The sequence below is a fragment of the Chiroxiphia lanceolata genome, chromosome 20, assembly GCF_009829145.1.
Source record: "Chiroxiphia lanceolata isolate bChiLan1 chromosome 20, bChiLan1.pri, whole genome shotgun sequence".
In the NCBI taxonomy this organism is placed as follows: domain Eukaryota; kingdom Metazoa; phylum Chordata; class Aves; order Passeriformes; family Pipridae; genus Chiroxiphia; species Chiroxiphia lanceolata.
In genome coordinates this window covers 2,001,539-2,021,949 of record NC_045656.1, presented here as the reverse complement: position 1 = coordinate 2,021,949, position 20,411 = coordinate 2,001,539, and the positions used below count along the sequence as shown (strand labels likewise).

At 43.1% G+C, this 20,411-nt stretch overlaps 1 protein-coding gene across 1 annotated transcript in view; it reads right to left on the bottom strand.

Annotated features, from left to right (window-relative positions):
- Positions 1-467: 467 nt before the first annotated feature.
- The window catches only part of AUTS2 (activator of transcription and developmental regulator AUTS2), a 75,708-nt gene continuing 55,764 nt past the window's right edge, over positions 468-20,411 (bottom strand). The window contains exons 7-15 of the mRNA XM_032707851.1: positions 20,142-20,237; positions 18,792-18,863; positions 17,104-17,133; positions 15,541-15,612; positions 11,651-11,792; positions 11,012-11,089; positions 9,620-9,703; positions 8,513-8,735; positions 468-3,640 (exon numbers count right to left, since the gene is read on the bottom strand). Of these exons, the coding sequence (XP_032563742.1) occupies positions 2,401-3,640; positions 8,513-8,735; positions 9,620-9,703; positions 11,012-11,089; positions 11,651-11,792; positions 15,541-15,612; positions 17,104-17,133; positions 18,792-18,863; positions 20,142-20,237 (2,037 nt within the window). The 3' untranslated portion in view covers positions 468-2,400. The remainder of the gene's footprint in view (positions 3,641-8,512; positions 8,736-9,619; positions 9,704-11,011; positions 11,090-11,650; positions 11,793-15,540; positions 15,613-17,103; positions 17,134-18,791; positions 18,864-20,141; positions 20,238-20,411) is intronic.

Here is a 20,411-nt window from a genome sequence, read left to right as displayed (position 1 = left end):
ATCACAGTCTGGACAATGAAGAGCACGTTTCTTCCCCCTGAAGACACCGACAGAGCTGTCAGGGCTCCTCTGAGCCTGGAAGACGATGCTTTCATCAGAACCTCTCTCGTGGGGACCCTCACACTCGCTCCAGTACTTCCATCCTTCTGTGGCCACCTAGAACTGGTTTCAGTCAGAAACCCAGAAGGCTTTTAATGATGTGCATCCAGAAGACTGAGATTATGGTCTAATTAAAATCTAATCCAAGTAGGGTAGTACTATATTTTAAAGAAGCCAAGGATGTGGTCTCCTTTTTGTTCCTTTTTCTCCGATTACTCTAATAATTTTAATAAGATGGCTTAGAAAAGCTTGCCGTTTCCCTTCCATTTTTAACAGCTATTCCTTCTGAACAAAACCCCACTGTTGGGAAAAAGGATTTCTTCCCCATGGCAACGCTGGGGTACTCCACACAAAGAAGCACCTAGCAGTTTAGTTCACATTTTTTAATAACATGGCACAATTTACATTACACAAGTCTTCGCTGATGAGGAAACATGCTGAAGATTGAGAGCCGCTTCACTTTGCTTTTCACATAGGATCTAGAAAGGACTTTATTACATACAGGATAAACAGCAAAAAGGTTTGTATATAACAATCTCTTTACAATACTGAAAGCTACCACTACGGTTCCAGTGTACATATTCCTCAGGGTTGGGATTTTTTTTGGATTTTTCCTTTTGTTCTTAAAAAAAAAAAAAGAAAAAAAAAGAAAAAAAAAAAAGAAAAAAAAAAGAAAAGAAACCACCGCACAACATCTGGAGTTCACAAAATCTGAAGCTCACAACTAAACCTTCAGTTGACTACTAAAATAGATCTCTGATCATTAGAAACAACTGTCTGTAGTTAACTTTTTTCTTTTTTTTTTTCTTTTTTTTTTGCCAAAACAGGGTAACAACTTCAGATAGCACTTTAATACACTAGAAGACCAATGGAACTAATTTTATTTCATACATATATTTTACAGTCCAGTAGACAAGATATTGAATTCTCTCTGATAAAGTCATATTCTCTCCAAATATTTAGACAAGAAACTTAATGCATTATAAAAAAGTGTGCTATGAAAAGACAAGATTTCAGAAGATTGATGCATATTTGTAAAAAGGACCATGTTCTTCATGTTATTTCATGGCTTCTGTGATTAGGGAACAACAAGGCTGGCCTGTTAACTCTTCACAGACTTTATTACCAACTGAAATACAATAAATTGCATTATGAAATCTGCAATGGAGTTCATTAATTAAACACTGATCCACAGTGAAAACATATCCATCATTTAGAAAAGTATTCCTGTAGGATTTGTTTCAAGGTAGCTAAAAATCCCATAACACAAAAAAAAAAAAAAGCGTGTGTACAGATAAAAATGACAGACTGGCAATAAAACCAGACATGAATGGCTATAAGCAGATGCTCTTCCAGAAAGAAATTTGACATGTTCAGTGACAAAAGTTCTGGAAAAGATCCAGCATTTGATTATTCCTGTTTAACCCAGATGAATGTGACTGAAAACCAACTGGCCATGACTTCAGTACCGGTGCTTACAGAGCACTGACCCTGACGCCGTGGAAGCGACACACGAGCTCCAGTGACCTCAGCAGCCTCATGCAGGGCTTCAGACAGAAAACTGCACCTCTAGTGGGCTGTTTCTTCATCAAAACAAGCAAGAGAAATAGGCTCCTATTAAAAATGAGCTTGTTCAGGGAAAATATGACTTTAATTATGGTGTGTGTTGAAAAGGCTCCTTTGAGTTATAAAGGCTTTTGTGAAAAGCCTTAAATTCATTGCATAGTTGAAGGGGTTTAGCTGTCTATAACAATATATGTAACACAGCATAAGCAGACTGTGTTGATCAATATTAAGTTTGCAAATAGCACAGTTTAAGAAGTATTAATGTTACTTAATTTTATCTATTTACATTTGTACAAAGTAAAGCTTTCATCTTACCCTTTTTGCATATATGAACCATTAACCCATGAAGCAATCTTTTTACATAAATATCTACAATTGACTTCATTTCTGGTCTGAAAGAGCTTTGTAGGGTTGACATTGGTGGTGGCTTGTTTCTAGTCAAATCACTCAGATTGATGTCTTGTTCTTCAGTTCAAATATTGAAATTCTTAAACTAGAAATAAAATAGAGTAGGAGACACGAGAAACGTATGGACTTGGCTAAAAGATCTGGAAAATTTCAACATATAATATACAAAAAAAACCATTTCAAAATCTTTGCACTCGGGTCTATACATATTGTACAGTGGGTCACATCCCCAGTCTGTAGCAATGACTAGTAAGAAGGTCTTTATATTATGTTCATGTACAACGTTTTTGTCCCTCTTTCTGTGGTTTTTATTCAGTCTCACTCTGCTTATCGAGCTTCAATGTCCTTGAGGGTGTGAGAGGGGGGCCTCTCCCTCATCTCCGTGGACAGAGGGGTAGTCCTTCTGGGAGACCCGGGCCGAGGTCCCAGCGTGGAAATAAGAGGCGGGGGGGCACTGAGAGCTGCTGTGGGGGGAGTTTTGTTGAGGATGCCGTTCTGGTGTGCCGTGGGGGGGCTGACTCGGGGGTAGTGCATGCTGGGGAGTCCCGGGGTGATGAGGCTGGGGTGGGGCAGGTGCCCGTCCAGGGCGGCCGGGTGCACCGAGTGCAGGCGCGCGTGCTCGTAGTCCTCCCGCAGCATGTGCAGCCGCTCCCGCTCGTCCAGGTGGGTGCCCCGCTCGTGCTCACGCCGAGGGTCGACAGACAGAGGGTGGTGGTGATGGTGGTGGTGGTTGTAGTCGTGAGGCTCCCGATCCCTGAACGACCTGTCTGCTTCGTACAGTCTTGGCGTGGAAAGACGGTGAAGGGGGTCATTCCTTAGCAAAAAGTCTCTGCCCAGGGGGTCTCTCCGATGAATATCCAGCTCTCTGTACGGATCTCTCAAGGGATCCCTCATCGGGTCCCAGTGGAAAGAAGGATAGGGGAAACGTTCTCCACCAGGAATTGGGCTAATTCCCATAAAAGGCGTCATCATGCGAGTCCTATCCAGGCCACTGATGCTGTTCATGTGATGTATTCCAGTTACACCTACAGTCATGGGCATAGACACTAGAGGACTTGGATGGACGTTGGATGTAGATATAGGCGGTGGTTGATCAGATGACCGATGAGTCTGAGGTCCCTCAGGTTGAACATCATGGTCTTCCTTTCGCTCTTCCTTCACTTTGACTTCGTTGCTTTTCTTGGGATTCTCGTACGCCGGCTCGTTCTTCCTCTCGGCCTCGCGGTTTGAGGTGCTGTTGGGCCTGGTGCTCTCCACAACGGGGGGCCTGGCATAGGGGGAAGGAACCCTGGGCATCTGCTTAGACTCTTCCACAACTCGGTTTTCATGGCTCAGGCCTTCTTTCTCTGAAATATAGTTGTCCTTCACCTTGTGCTCTTCAACATTAATTTCCTTCCGGGATTCGGAGTGATCCCTCTCTCGTTCTTTGGGTTTCTCTTTCTCTCGGACCTCGGGGTTCAGATGGCTCCTGATCTGCTCGTTTGAGCTGCGGTTATGTCCGAGGGAATTTACTGGATGGATTGGTGCTGGCGAAGGATGGCTGGAGTGTCTTTTCTCAATGCTCTCCCTACAAGAAAGAGAAGTGTGCAAATGAAGGCATGAGAAGCTCTGCAGATAAAACAAAGCATCAGGTGTCTGGCTCTCTGCTCGTGGCTTTGCAGAGAGTTGGTAACATGCACCACTAATGCACTGTGCCTTTGGCACACCCAAAACACCAGAAGAACATCCCATCTCTAAACTTGGCCTGTTCTATTATCTCATCCCAGGAGAAGAAGATCCCAAAGCTGCTTTATGAATAATCTGATTGAGATCTCAAACACTGAAGTCCACAGAAGGCTCCCATGGGAATCCAGGTCTAGGACACACATTTCTAAAACAACGGCCTTAAATGTTTGCAAAGAGAGAGAAAAGTAAAAACGTACTAATTTCATCCAAAAAAGTGAGATAATTAAATCCAAATTATGTGTTAGTAGTATTTTACCTGCTTCTTCTATTAGGAATACGTTTGGGAAAACAGATGACTTTCAACTGACTTTTAAGAACATTTCTAGACCTATATATGTTTACTCATTTCTCTCCTCTGTTCTCTACAAATGTGTAGCTTTTCAATTTATTTCTGACAGTTCAATTTACTTCTTCAAACTCAAACCAAAAGCCTCTCAAGAAACCAGTACTGCTGGTGACAACCCACCTCTCTGAACAGGTGGAGACTTCTCTAAGTGTGCAGTGGCCTCAGTGCAAGTGTTTTAACAGAGCTGGCACAGATTGTGTGACCACTTCCTCAGCAGGCAGGGACAGGGTCAATGCTAGGAAGTCTCAAAATACTGTGAATTCATCACTCTTTCAAACCTGTTTATGGTGTCCAAAAGATTAGAGAATTATTGCCTGGCAGTGGACAAAAACCTAAATATGGGAATGGGTTCCGTATCAATTATTTTCAGGAAGCGGTGTTGACCAGGAGTTGTTATGGGCAACACTAAGTGAAAAAGCTTTCCTATTTATAACTAATAAAATTCATAAGGTCAATCTAATCCCTCAGTTCCAATGATTTTAACCTCCTACTAATTTCAGTTGATCTCTAAGTTGGAGTCTCTCCATGAAGACAGCTCCAGATGCTCAGTGTTGGACACATGCTGTTTGCTGAGCATGGAAATTCTGTTCCATGTGAGATGGACAATGAGCTGTTAGAGGCAACAAGTATTATGGCCATAAACTAAACCACAAGAAGTTCCACCTCAACATGAGAGAGACCTTCTCTGCATTGAGGGTGGCAGAGCACTGGAACAGCTGCCCAGGGAGGTCTCTCAGGAGACAAAACCCACCGGGATGTGTTCCTGTGTCACCTGCTCCAGATGTCCCTGCTAAGGGGGTTGGACTGGATGATCTCTAGAGGTCCCTCCCAACCCTAATGATTCTGTGACTCTGGGAAAAGTGAGAGGTAAGCAGTGAGGCCTCTCAAGTCCCCACCAGCTCCAGTTTCCATGGTTGCTCTTTGGATGCTGCTGAACGAGGTGTACCCTGAACAGGCTGGGCTGGGGACACAGGGTGACATCACTCTGGACAAGATCAGCAGTACTGGGATCAGCAGTACTGGCTGCCTGAAGGGCAGCTCAGAAGGAGAAGTGGACACTTGCTCCTTCACCTACACAATTTCTGCTGCCTACTTTTCTTGCTCAGCTGAAGTGCCCAAGATTTCTATCTCTAAGTACTTCTGGATGGTGACACTGCAGCAACTGCAGAAAAACTGTCTTTGAGGAGGAAATTCTCAGTATTATAATCTCATCAGAGGCATTTTTTGCTGTGTCTGGGCTGAATTGTTGAGACTGTCATTGAAACTGGGCCGTGTCTGAGAGACCTCCAAGAGTCCAGAATGTGACTGTTAGAAAACATTTGGAAGATGAAGCATTTGGTACCAGAGCTGCCAAGTCTGCACTGTCCAACAGATAACTCCTTGGTATCAGGTTCTGCCTTGACTGACTGTGACCTAAACAGTCTGGAAATCCCATCCTGGCCTAATTTCCCTCCTCTTGCTTTGAGGTGTTTGATTTAACAGCTGCCAGATCTGGACACACGGAGACCAAGTCAAGGCACTCCAGTGAAGGATTCTCAGGTTGATGACTCAATTCTTTTACTTTGCTGGGAAAGCACTGGCTTGTGGGCTCTGCAACACCTAATCTTTTATTTATTTTGCTCATGGGACTAGTTCAGAGGGCACCCTTAATTGTTTTATTTCACTAGGAAAGCCCATTGAGTCCTTTCACTGATATTTAATCAATTTTCCATGTAATTGATGTATTTTAAATGACACATAAAATTTAGAGAAAATAACAGGCATTTTCTGTAATTAAAGAAAAATATATGTGCAACCAAAATAACATATTCCTTTGCCAGTTGCATCCTACTTAATGATAGTGTTGTATCATCTCAAGAGCCTAATGATTAGACAGCTCATTTAAGTGAACTCCAAGTAATCCAGTGGTCAGAGAAGGAATTTTTATCCTCAGATACATCAAGGGCTCCTTAGGTTAAAAATATGGGAACAGCTCTAAGCCACTGCCTCCACAAAGAAGAAACTTAAAATGGTGTTCTCCAATGAACTTATTAGTACATAAAAGAAGTTCTGAGGCTGCACTGAAAAACACTGAATTTCTTATGCTGAGGACTTTGCCTTATTTTATGTTGATAAAAAGATCAAGAGATTCTTGGTTGGTGGTTTTTTTTTTTAATGCTCTAGGTTTACATGCATTTAAATGCCATTATTAGATTGGAAGTGCTCAGCGACATCTTTTAAAATACCACTGAGAAGGAACAAATCCTTTTTTTCACATTAGCTATTTTTACTGATTGGGTTTTTTTGTTTCCTAATGCTGGGCTGGCATAAGAGTCCTTAAAACAAACAAACAAAAAACCCCTCCACAACTGCAGGCAATCACAGAATATCCCGAGCTGGAAGGGACCCACAATAATTCCTGACACTGATCTCAGGGGCAGAGCCAGGCCCAGAGGTAGCTCTGAGATACCTTTCCACTGAAGGCAGAAGGAATTGAGATCAATGCTTTTGGCTTCATGGCCCATTTCAGGGCTGATAAAGTTAGACCCTTGACAGGATGATTTTGGGATTAAATCATCCCCCTGGGTGTGATTCCCAGTTCTTCCTGTTTGGGCAAATTAGCTTAAAAGAGGTAACAAAGACCAGGACCTCAACTCGACAGCAGAGCTCCACCCCCCCCTGCAGGTGCCACTGAATGTTACAGGGGTAGGAGAGTCTCACAAACTCTCCAGACTTTTTCTACACAGGGAACTCGACTCCAGGAAGGGATTCTCAGCTTTGTCTCAAACAGGCAAAGGTGGAAACATGGTGCAAAGTCCAACTCTCCAACCCCCACCCCAGCAAGGCAGCACTAGATGGGCAAAAACATCACTGCACTGGACTGGAAGCCAGAGTTGTGCACAGGTATGAGGTATGAATGATGCTTGCTGGGAAGCTCTCAAATTATTGCAAAGAAACATGTTCTGGGCTATGATATGGAGTTCAGCAATGTCAAAGCAGCTCGCAAGGAATGTGTTTTGGAAAGGGATTTTCTTCAGCAGGAACACTTCATAAGAAAACAACAAAACAGCAACCAAAATAATCACATAACTCTACAGGTTACCCAAATCAGTAGTAACTAAAATGCTTTGCCATTCAAGCCAGTAAAGTTACTCACATGCTTAAGCATTTTGCAGGGCAGAATCCCCAATTTGTAACAGTAATTTCTTTTGAAGCATTAACACCAGACATGAAAATAATGAAGCTATGCTACCAAACAGAAAATATTCCAAATGGAAAATGTAGGTGAAAAGATCTGTAGTTTGTCTTGCTTTTACAACAACACAGAAAAGCTCTTACATGTATTTTTAGAATATCTAATGTGTTAGCATAACTTCTTTTAGAAAAGGCTACTAATGCTTATATTTGGGTTAGTGACAGAGAAGTCAGAAAAGCACATCTCCTAAATATTCTTTAATGTTAAAAAATTAGAAACAAATAGCCATTATGTATTAAAGTAATGTGCAAACTTAACAGGAAAGCCATCAAGCCACAACTGAAAAAAGCTGAAATCAGCCTCTCTATATTTTTCAAGGAAGGCATGACACTTGCTGAATGGCAAATTCTTATAATTTGGTACTTCATTGTTAAGAGGAATTGTTAACTGTATAATGGGAACAGTCCTGACAAAAAATATATGACCAGGTTTTACTTTCCATTAACCCTTCCCAGCCTGGACATGTTAGTGTGCAAGTCCATGTCAAACACTGAAGAGAAACTGTGCTTGAAGGTGTGTAAAGGCAGTGGATGTGGGGGGCCTTTTGAGGGGGTTAAGGTGCATTTCATGAAGTGCATGCTCTGACCCTTCCTGTGGCACTGGCACATGACATCCCCTGTGCCCTTCAGTGTTAGCATCTCACACCTTTCTCACTGGTCCCTCTGCTCAGGCTGCTTTGGAAGAGGGAGGGAGCGTTACTTGTTTTGCAGACAAGGTCCAATTGACAAAGTTATTGAAGCATTTGAAGGTGCAGATATGTGTCTGATGGACTTCAGAATCCTTTTTTTCCATCCTGTCAGGCACTATCTACACATTAAATCTTCAAGAGGCCTATGACAATGTGACCCACAAGGTGACAGACAGGGTGTGTGAGTCTGGTTCTATTCCCACTTGCCACTGCCTGAGCTCTGCTCCAGCAGGGCTCCTCTGGATGAACTGCAGGGCAGGTGGGAAGAGAAACAGATGAAGTAGGAAACACCTGAGTTAGAAACTTCTTCCATGCTGTCACAGGCAGCTCCAGCTGTGCCTCTAGTGCAGCTCTGGGTTCCCAATGTGCCAGGCTGGGAAGGGTTAAAAGCGGAACGGAGCCCCAAGCTTCGAACTAGACAATTCTTGGAAGTTTTCTTTCGTACCTTTCTTTGTCATCTTTACTAACAGATGAGTCTCGTTTATCTACATCTCTATCTCTGTCATGAGCTGCAGCAGATGAACTGCGCTCCAGCTCTCCTGGCTTCAGCCAGGGCGGAGGGGTCGGGAACGAAGGAGGAGTTCGGTGCAGTCGGTTCCAGGGCTCGTGAGGGTTGCTAAAGCTCTGCATACTGGGGCCATCCTTGTGGCCGAACACTGAGTTGGGTGCTGAAATGGTGAAGTGGAAAACAAAAAGGTTTAAGAAAAAGGTATGCTCTAGTGAAGGTACTTACCAAAACAACTTTTACAGCACTCAGAGTTAAAATGAATACATATTATTGGGAGCTGGAAAAGGAAAGGAGATTAACAGAGATTCATTAGAGGGTCTCGTTCCTAAAAAATGGGCAGGCATCTGACAGCTCTTTTAATTGGAAAGGGGAATGCTGTGGATAAAATTGACTGGGGATGAAGGAGGAAGATAAAAGTGGCAATGATCATTATTCCACATATTTTGGAGACATCAGGAAATGACCATTACACAGACTATAAATAATGGAACTTGTTGCATTTGATCCTGAACCAAAACAAAATAATATGTGACCAAAACCATGTCAGATTTGAAGGATGGAGAAAGGGAGTGATTTTTACAAGGATGATCTTTTGTGACTGCCCAAATCTAGAGAAATGTTGATGATCCTGGACTAATAAATGCAGGTCAGTGATCTTTTCCAGGCACATGGCCTGGATTACTGGTGAGAAAGGGAAAAAATAAAATCTTTCCATCCCCAGCTGGGGATGCTGCACACATTAACTGCTTCTGAACATGCAACAAACCCCTGGGAAATTTCACAACCACTCACAGGTTCTCTATTTTTAAATTTTTTTTTAAATAAACAATGTAATGGTGACATTTAGCACTCCGTTGAACCCAAACCATTAAGTAATTAATGGAAAATGATTTACTGATGAGTGAAAAAGGTCGTTTTGCAAATTCCCACCTCTTAGTGGTACGTGGTCTAATCAACTGGTAAACCAGACAGCAAACAGCCCCCATCACTCCATATTCTCCTGAGTTTCACAGCACAAGAGGATTCAAAGCCAAAGGTACTCACTGACTGTGGGGTTCCCGAGCCCCCCGAAGGCGTTGCTGCCCACGGCGGTGAGGCCGCTGAAGGACGCCGGGCGGTTGAAGGGCTCTGCAAACCAACACAAACAGCTCAGGCTCCCTGCACGTTGGGAATTCTGCAAAGCATTCCTGTGTCATCCCACTGCATCCCAGTGCTGTGCCCAGCAGTGGTGGAACATGGTCCTCCCACAGCACAGCACTGATTGTGAGGGGCTGGCACAGAAACGACGGGGGTTTGTTCCTGTGTTCCTGTCCCCTACTACAAAACCCTCCTCTTCAAAGAAAACCAAGAGGTTATAATATACACAATACTGTATTTAAAACCTGTAAACATCTCCATTTTTACTTCCTTTTATTCCCTTCCAGTTCAATTCCACGGTTTTCTTCAGGAAACCTCCCTGGCTAGTAAGACTATTATTAACTCTGGCAACTGTGCTCCAAACACCCTCAGGCCATGTCTCCTAAACCAGAGCCAGGATATAAATAAAATGTCCCATTACACTGATGTGTTCTGCTGACCTGACAACTGTGGAATTCTCCTGGTATTTATTGCTAATAGTATATGAAAATCTAGTGTGGACTGAAAAATGCTGGAACAATTCTTTTAGTAGTTAACGCACACAGGCTACAGGAAAGTCATATAAGCAAATTCTCACTTTATTTTGGAGTAGTCTGACAATTTTGATGAAGCCACTTCTGATAAATAACAGCACAGAGAGAAGGAAGCCCAAACCCTTTTCTATAAGCAGCAGAGTGCAGAATGATGAAACTGCATTGTGTGTCTGCTTTGTCAATTTGTGATCCTCCCAAATCCTTCCTATGCAAAATAAAATGCCAATTTAGTGTCTTGATCTCAGATATTCCCATAAGGAGCAGAGCACCTTATTAAACAGCAGGGAGTTAGAAGGGAAATAACAACACCTGGTAACTTGGGTGGTTCTGGTTTTAAATGTGTATTAACCAATTTTCACTAACAGACACACCTGAGGCCAGATCACAAGATTTTAAGGATATATTTCCCACTCTAATGGAAAACCAGACATCTAAGTAAGAGATAGGAAAAGAAACACCTCTATGATCCAAAGCCTTGACCCTAAGGCATTTTTTTTGGCTGGTTATAACATAAATCCAGTGAAACCCAAGCAGCCCTGTCACTCTGCATCTCTAAGGTCCAGATGCTTTCAGAAGTATTTCAAAACATGCTGTCAGTGACACTAGGATGTGTATTTTGAACTGCTACCTGGTTAAAGGCTAAAATTAAATGGCTAAAATGTGCAGTTTGTAAAGGTTGAGCAGGATACTCCACAGAGGGAATCTGGAGTGGTCTCAGTGGCCAATGTCTGAGTCGAATTCAGCAGTAGTTACAGAGAGAACCTACCTAAGTGAGCAGCTGGGTTGAGGAAGTTGCTGTGGTGAGGTGGTGGGCCAAAAGGGGTGCCAGCTGGATGCCCCCCACCTGCCAAAACAAAGCAAAAGGGGTGAATTCCCAGCAAAAGCTCAGAAAGGGACTTGCTGTGCTCTGGGTTTGACCTTTATTTCTTAATTCTCTCAGGTGAGCCCATAGTGCTGTGATTGTGGGGGCTCTCAGTCAGGATCTCATGCAGATAGCAGCTGCTTTTCCAAACATAAATTCCCAGTTAAAGGGGTGGGAAGGAATGAATGTTTCAGTAAAGAAAAAAAAAAAAAAAGAAAATACACGTGAAATACAATTTATTTCCAGCATCTCATCTCCAGGATGCACTGAACACCACTCTGTGAAGAAATGTTTCTCCATTTACTACCTGTAAATACCCCTGACATTTCAACAGGTTGGGCCTTTGTTTTAAAGGCATGCAGAATAATTCTGAAATATTTATCAATGGACGAGAATAATTTTAAAATATTTATCAAATAGACTAATAGCCCCTGGCATGTCTCGCAGAGAGTTCATAAGCCAAAGCATATGGGAAATTCCTGGCAAGGATTAGCATTTTAATGAGCACGGAGCAAGGAGGGGATTTCACTGCTCAGGACTCACTGGCTGTGGAGAAGAGAGTCGAGGGCCGGGCCAGGTCATGGGGGTGGTGGATGGCTCCAAAAAGGCTGGGGCCTGGTGGCCTGCTCAGAAATTCTGGTTTCAGGCCAAAGTCCAGCTTGTGTGGATCCGACTGCATCTGTTTCTGAAAGGGAAAAACAGCATTTGCAAGAGACTGTTGGAAAACATAACAGCAAAAGGCACTTTTCTGAATGATGTGGGTGCAGCAGTTCATTCACACTGATGTTTTAACAGGAACATCAGTTTTTGGGACCCTCAGCATGGGTGCACAGCTGTTTTCCTGGAAGGCAGGTCTAAGGCAAAGAGCTCCTGCATATTTCCTGCAAAGTTCACCCGTGTTTTCACATCTGCTCACATCCACCCTCCAGGGTGCTCAGCACAGACCTGCCTTCAACAGGAAACACAAAACTCTCTGAGGAGGCCTCAGACACTTGCTGAGCTGAAAGAATAGGTGAGTCTTATAAAATAAATCAAGATGTTAGTTTGGCCCTGACCCAGGTGGGCAGGAGTGTTAAAAGCTGGGTGATAGCCCAAGCTGTGCCAGGCAGAGCTGCCCCTCTGCCCAGGGGTCACACAGGGATGGCACAGACCAGCCAAGGGACACCAGAACCTTTAATTTAACTGTGAAGCTGCCACCAAGAAACACAGTGTATCCCTCAGTGCCCCTCAGGCTGCAATTAGGGGCTAAAATGACCCAGGTGACAGATGAAGAGCATTTGATCTAAGGAACTGCAGCCCCTTTTGGCTGCTCACACTCCAATTCCAAATGCTGCATGTCCCTGTCTTTATTTCCTTGTATGAGAATCAGCAGCCTCCATTCTGTGAGGAGAATTTGCTGAGGCAGATGGATTGTGAAGGATAAGTGGGTGAAGGATGGGCTCTTCTTTGTGCCACATCCTCATTTCAGTGGTGCCAACTCCAGTAGTTTTATAGAAGGAAGGAAGAGAAAAACTAAATTCCCAATGACCTGTGCTGCCAGAATTCCCTAAACACAGGTTGCTGATTAATTGTACAGGTCAGCTGAAAGGATTTACAAATGGGTAACACTGAACCAGGAGATCTTAACAGTAATTCTGGAACAAGCTATGCTTTATAAATCAGTATTTAATACTGTGCCAGCCCAGAGTATAGACTATTACAATGATATAAATATGCATATTAAAAAGTTATGGTCAAGTTAATGTGCATGCCTAGGAGCTGTTTTTCAAGTGCTACTAACATGTCTATGTAGTTATGAGAACAAAAAAAAAAAAAGAAAGAAGAAAGAGAAACAAAGGCATTATCTATGTTTGGAGATAAGGGCCTGCAAGGACACTGAAATGGCAAAGATGGCCAAATTAAGGTCATTTCTTTTAAGCAAGTACCACTGAAGTGCTTTAATAGTTAAAAGAAGTTCAGCAAATGCCTCAGCTGAAGCCTGCGTGCCAGATTTTTATGCTGTGAACTCTTTTTATTCTTCTTTTTAACAACCGAGTTATAAACCCCTGACAGGCATTACTCAGAATAGCAAAAGCTTTAATTGCAGCCATATGAACGGTGCTGTTCTAAATAATGAACAAATCCCTGTCTGAACAGGAACAGGAGTATCATGGATGTGTTAAAAGATTTTTGAACGTGTTGGGTTACCTTAAAATAGCACCAGAAAAAACAGTCAGGTTTCTTTTATCCCCAGCTGCCGTTCAGGAGAGCACCCCCCTGGCTGCCAATCCTTACAGTGCACTTCAAGGCCAGAGAAGGTGTAACACCTTCACTTGGTGCCCACTAAAATCAATGTAATTGTCTGCCCTGATGTGAGCTCGGGCCATAAGGCCTTTCCTAGAAGAGAGAGGGCCAATTATGGAGCACAAATCCTCTCCTGAGCAGTGGTCAGTCTGAGGAGCAGTGTAAATGTGCCTTGTGCAGCCCTGGCTTTGCCTGTGGAACTCCCCGGGCGTGCACAAAGGTTACCCAGGTCTTGCTGCAGAGGCAAAGGCAGGCAAACAGCATCCACAGCTGCATGCAATTTTTCCTGAGGTCAGGAAGGTTGTGTTTTAAAGTTTCCCATCTTGCCTGCTCCTCCAGTGCCTGCTGCTGCCCTCTGCAAGCAATTACTGGGCCAGGTAGTTAGCGAGCCTTCCACACTTCTCAGCAGTCTGGTGGCACTGCAGCCAACAGGAAATCTCTGAGCAGGTCTGGTTTATTCCCTGCTCTGTGGTCAGGCAGCACCTTCAGCTTGTGCAGGACAAAAGGCACCTTCACAACCATGGGCTGGAAGGAGAAATTGCCCTCTGTGAGCCTTCAGCCAGAGGTTCCCCCCTCGTGGTCACACAGAGGGAGGACGTGGCTCCCCTGTCCCCCAGGAACACAAACCAACCTCCCTCACTTATTCTAGACCAGACCTCATTTTTTTTGACTGAACTGAGATAGTGAAAGACATTTCTCAATTATTCTTGAAATGTTCATCATGCACAGCCTCAAAAAGCCAAGTAACATCCTGTCCTGTGCTTCTGGGCTTTATTCCTGGGTTTTTTTAACATGCAAGGTAGAAAAGGATTAGGCAAAAGAAATGGCTGCATGAAAATGGCATTTACTGTGAGTTATAAATACAGTGGTATGACCTCTCTCTGAATATCAAATCAAGAAAGATTCAAAGGACATAGACAGCATGGGAATAATAATTTCATTTCAAGAAAATACCTTTTCAATAAAATAGAAAAAAAGGACATATAACTCTCTAGGTCTATAATCTTGTCTTTTTTGATAATGGGAAGATGAATGAAGATCACTAGCAGGGGAAACATAAGGAAGCAGAGAAGAGAGATATGTCTACTGCAGCAAATTAACCTGTCAACCTTGTTTAAAAGGGTTATTTTTAAACTCTATTAGCTGCAGGTTTTTGTAGCTGTTCAACATCTTCATATTCTTGTAGCAATACCTTACACACCTCAATTGCACACACAGACTGCAAAGTGCTCTGAGTTCCCTAGTAATTTTAGTTTCTAACACAAGTTATTGACTCCTGAAGCATGAGCAGTGAAGAACAACCTTTCCTTACTTAGTGAAAAACCTCAGGAGCAACACAGGATTTTTCTGTGACAAGTAGAGTGAAAATACTATAAAGGGAAAGAAACTTCACAGAGTCTATGTGCAATGAAAATACAGTTGTAGTAGGAATAGAAATACCCTCACTTATCACATGAATACATTGCTTTTCTCTGACTTTTGTTTCAGGAGAGCCCAAACTGCCCATGGCCCTTACCCTTGAAATCTCAAGGTTGAAAAATAACTAAGGAAATACTTCCTTCCCTTAAGTTTCAGTGCAATGAGAGTGTCTGACAACACATCACCTGAGGGGCTGTGTCTGCCTGAGCAGCCTGGACTCATCCAGGTCCAACCTCCAGCCAGGAGATGGGCTGTGAAGGAAGAGTGATGGGAGCTGTGCAGCCACACTGGGTAAAGCATCCCAGGGACAGGAGAAATCTCCCTGTGCCCCCTGCTGACCAGGAACAGGACTAAGAGGAACGGGATACACATGCTTTGCTTCTCCAGACTTAAAAAAATTCCATCTCACATTTGTGTCCTCAGCCACAAATAAAAGCACTGTTTTAGCTCTCAGGCACACCCATCCATCTCACCCTTCCCAGCTACAAACTGGTGGTTATTGCCCCAGATCTGGTGTCCTGGCTCCGGAGCATCCCAGACATTCGTACTTCAGGTTTTCATTCTGATACAGCAGCTCTCTGAATGGGAGGGTTGTGCTATAATGCTGTGCATGGTGGATTTAACAAAGCATGGGCCATGCCACAGAACTGCTCAAGTGAGAGGCAAACCCTTCCTCTCACAGGTTTGCTCTGTGCCCTTCATCCAAAATTCAGGTGTGCCCCACCACTGACCTTGACTTTCTGTTGGTGGTGGTAGATCTGCCAGGCGATGTGGACGTGCATGGCACACCACTTCCCAGGTTTCTGGAAAAACAAAACACATGAATCAGTAACTTCCAGAAACCTGTGGTGCTTTATCCTAGTTCTAGAACCGTTACCAACCCTTAGCCCAGCCTGGTTTGGTCCAGGGGATCCCCCCCAAAGGGCTCCCTTCAATCCTCTTGGGAACCTAGAAATGAAAAACCTTTGTCCCTTGCTAAGAAGTTTTTCTTGGATATCCAGGAATGCTCCTGTTTTACACACTCCTGTAATCCTCTGATGCCACTGGCTGAGAATGCAGCTTGTGCTGCTGAGATCAGTGAAGCTGTGTCCCAGCCAGCAGCTGCTGCACAGCTGGATTGCTCACAACTGCACACTGAGGTCATTCCCACAAGTGCAGCTATGCCAGGACTGGCATTTCCACAGAAAGATGAAAATTAAAGCAGCTTAAAAGGTCACTCTGGTTTTCAAAATAAATCTGACTCCCTCATATGATTACTGGTCTGCACCTCCAAGACTTGAGCATGTAAATGTACTGAAAACACTGGAGATCAGTCCATTCACTCTGTTTGGGAGGGTCTTTGCATCCCTCCTGTCACCATGGCTTTGAATCCCGGGGAGGAGAGAGGGAGGGAAGAACCAGAGTGTTTATTATGTTTCCTTCTTGATTTTGAACTCCATTTCCAGCACAGCTGGAAACTTTGACTGAAAAAGACTCATCGAGGATACACTTTTCCCAGTTTTGTTACTTCGAGGTCTGTAGTAACTAATGATTCCTGCAGGTTTAAAAATTATCACAGGAATTCAAGAAGCTCCTTGAGCTACTTGTAAATGAAATGTTTCACAAACTATGGCACATGGTCTGCCTTCTATTTTTAGGAGTGTATCAACCAATAATTAAATCACAAAAAAATTAAACCCTCTCTCACACACATGCTCCCCCTAAGCTCAAGCCTTTTGCTAATTCAAAACAACTGGCTGTGCCAGTGATTTCATAAGTTCACTTGGTTGGTTTGATCAAAATCTAAATCTTCTTCTTGACTACACTGAAAAATTAACAAGAAACCCTTTTTGACTGATAGATGGATCTTTAGATCCTTATTTCTAAAATATTTTGTCTTTGAAGCAGACTGTCTGTCCATAATGGACAGACCTGGGTGGGATGTACCATACTGAATAACACTGACAACACCCAATAAATAATAAAATGCAAAATCCTTCAGTGTGCAGTGAAAGACAGGGGATCACTGCCAGGATCTCTAGGATTTGGCTCAGGAAATGATGATAGAGGGATTATCAATATTTAACCTCGAGTGTTCGTGTGAGGGGCTGCATGAGAAGCAGAAAACTTCCAACTTTGAAACTCTGCATTGTCCTTGAGTGATCACAAGCTGAAGGACTGACCATCCTGCTCCCAAATGAGGGGTAAAACACCCCAGATGACACATGGCAGCACTGATTTGCAATTATTCTGCTGCTTCAACCCGGTGGGACCGAGCCAAGCTTGACAAACTGTCGTACAAGAAGATTTCTTACCCTCAACATGGGCCTGAACGGATCTGTCAACTGTGAAGAAGAAATGACAGCTTGGTTACATGCCTGTCACTCAAACAATTGCTCTAATTAACAAATTTGTATTGCTTCATTAAGAGACAAAATTAAAATGTTATCATTTTACTTTCAAATGAAGCCCTTTTGGATAATAATTAGTCCTTGGCCCCCGTCCCCGAGCGTGGCCCTCCCCCCTGGGCTGTTGTACCTGAGTGTTGACAAGCAACTCAACAAGGCTCACAGAGAGCTCTGTCCTCTGGCATCAGCTTTAATTTGTTGATTTAATGCTACAAAAATGGCTGGTTAACTCTGCTGAAGAAAGCACAGATCTCTCCTTTGGGCAAACTTCTGTCGTCTTTCAAAGCTGCTCGGCTCATGACCAGGCTGGAGAGTGGACAAGCCCCTTTTCCACAGGCTTGATCCCACAGATTGGGTGGGAAGGGGCTGGAATGGGGTGTCAGCCCCCGCACAGCAGTGTGTCCATCACCAGCCATGGCATCAGCTCCTTGCCTTGTGCCTCCAAACAGCCACCACTGACAGACTGCCCGAGGTGTTCTCTGCCACAAATGGCCTTTGCCTTAATTATTTTCTCACACTGCAACAGATGTTGGTAAACAGGGGCTGGGTTAAAACCCAGTTTTCTCATTACTACTTTTTATGTGGCCTGTTGGTTTATTTGGTTTGGTTTTTTTTAGCAGGTTATCTTCTTATTCCCCTTTTTTTTGCTCATATTTCATCAGTTAATGCTGGAAAATAAATTCAATTTATTGGGTATTGCTCATTTGTTTTGGATTTTCTGTTTTGAAATGCAATCCTAAAGGAGATTTATAGGTGTAAAAGGTACTTAGCAGACACAGTGATGGCACAATGAATCATCTTGAAATAACCGAAACTCAAGTTGAAAGGGAACATAAAGCTAAATGACTTCAGGATGGGAGGCTCTAGTTATCTCTGCAATTAGATACATAAACAAAAATGTGGCTCTTTTTGGTATAAAGCTCAACTACAGCACCAATTCTGAGCAAACCAACGTACTGGAATTTGGCATAACCCAATGAAAATAGCTCTGCTGCACTTTAAAGTGAAGCCATAGCACAACATGGAATTTTAAGGAGAGCTCCTCATTGCTTTTGTCAGAGAGTTCTGCTGAAAATGTGTCTGTGTGATGTTTCTCATGGCAAACAACGTCCATGAATTCTCACACACAAACAACCCACGGGCAGAGAACAGAAGGAGGCGAAGAGCCCAAGTGCTGAGGCAATAAATGCTGTTCACATCCCCTGGAACGCAGGAACCCAGAGGCACCAAGTGATCAATAAACTGCATCTGTATTTCACTGGTGCAATCAATGCTACAGTAACCCAGGGAATAACTGCCATTACCCACATTAAAAACAATTACAGAGTACAAACACAAATCTTGGAGAGGTTTGTACAATTCTGCGCTGAATTGGGCTTTTATGCCTCGACCCCTGGGGCTGTGGGGGGAGAGCTGAGCGAGGAGAGAGCTCTGCCACTGCACAGGATCTGTTTAACATTCTTCCCATACAACCTCTCCAGCCCTCACTGACTGAAACGGCTCAGACAGCTTTAGTTTTAGGATATTAATTTGGACACTCAAGGTTTTCAGGAGGAATAGCTTTACTTGAGGAAAACAAAACATTTTTTACAGACCCGTGGATCTTTCTGGAGAAGGGTATGTGGGACCGTCCCAGGTCTGGCTGCAACATCAATAGGATTGGAAGTCTAGAAACACCACAGGGAGAGAGCATTAATGAGTGACACAATGCTTGAAAGCAACAGAACGTGAAAAATAATAGTTCTTTATCATTAGCACTGTCTAAGCAGCAGAGATAAACTTCTTAAAGAGGAAAGAAGAACCATTATAATCCACTTAATAGTATCTGTATTATCATCTCAATTTCCAAAGTTCCATTGTCCACCAACTTCCCATTATTTTAATCCAAAACACTGAGGGAACAGTGACTGTTTACACTGGAAAATCTTTCTAATATGGAAAACCTGATTAGGAACACATTTCTGACATGGAATCTAAAGCAGTGTTTGGAGGAGCTCGTGCTGTGCTGCTCATCACCAGTGCACTGAGCACACAGAGCATCTCCTCAGTCACTGCCCAAGGGCCTCAGCTCCTTCCACAGGCACTGGCACCACACAGACACCAGGAAAAGTAACATCCAGTTGAAAAAACATGAAAGCTTTTCCCATGATTTGAATGTAAATAGTCAGTTAATAAAACAAAATGCAGCTTTGTGGAGAAAAAAAACCCCAAAACAAAAAAAAAATCAACCCAGCCCCCCTACATTTAGACAGAGCTTCTTCCTAGGTTAAATGAAGAAAATAGAAATCAGCTACAGCATAACTAACAATTAAGAACCAGAGTTGTTAACAGTCTGATTACCATACAGAGGAAGAATCCCACTAATGAACTGCAATTTACATATTCAGTCATTAGAGTGGATGGGCCAATTTAAGGGAGAAGGTGTCTCCTCTGCAGACATTCCAAACCTGATTTCAGGCTTTAGTTGCAAAGGCCACAGACTGTGGTTTCCTCCCACTGATAAACAAAGAGTGACTCCATGAAAACAAAAGAAATCCCCCCTGAACTCCTCACATTTCTCTCTCCCAGCTACAACACGAGGAGAGACAAATCAGTGTTCTTCACTGTGGTGGAGCTGGGAGCTAATTATGGAAATGAGTAAACAATAATGATCACCATTTCTAAAAATCCTGATTATTACATGACCTTTCATTAATGCACACTATCTCAGAACTAATTATATTGCTTCTAAAGTGAACTATGCCATTATATATATATAATTTTTTTAAAAAATGTTTGTATGTGTCTGAACCTAATGAGAAATAACTTCTCTTCAAAGTAAATTTGGAAAAAGCCTGTTGTCCCCCGTGGAATTAGGCTGTAACTCAGACCTCATTGCTCCAGAATAGGAACACATCCAACCCCTGACCTGCATCACACAGTGTAAGAGGTAATTCCTGTCTTACCTTGGGTTGAAAAGCTCCTTGTAGGGATCCAAAGGGGCCAGTTGGAGGAATCATGGGAGGAATACCTGATACAGCTGGAGGATAGGAGTGAAACAGCTGGAACAGAAAGAGAAAAACATCAATGCCAGCACAGGACAGGCAGAGGAGCAACACAGAGAAAACATTCCTGTGGAACAGCAGGAAAATGGTACATGGAGAAAAACTGAGGAGCATCAAAGTGATCTCGTTGCAACAATGTTAGTTAAAGCATCAATGAGATGTTCACAGATG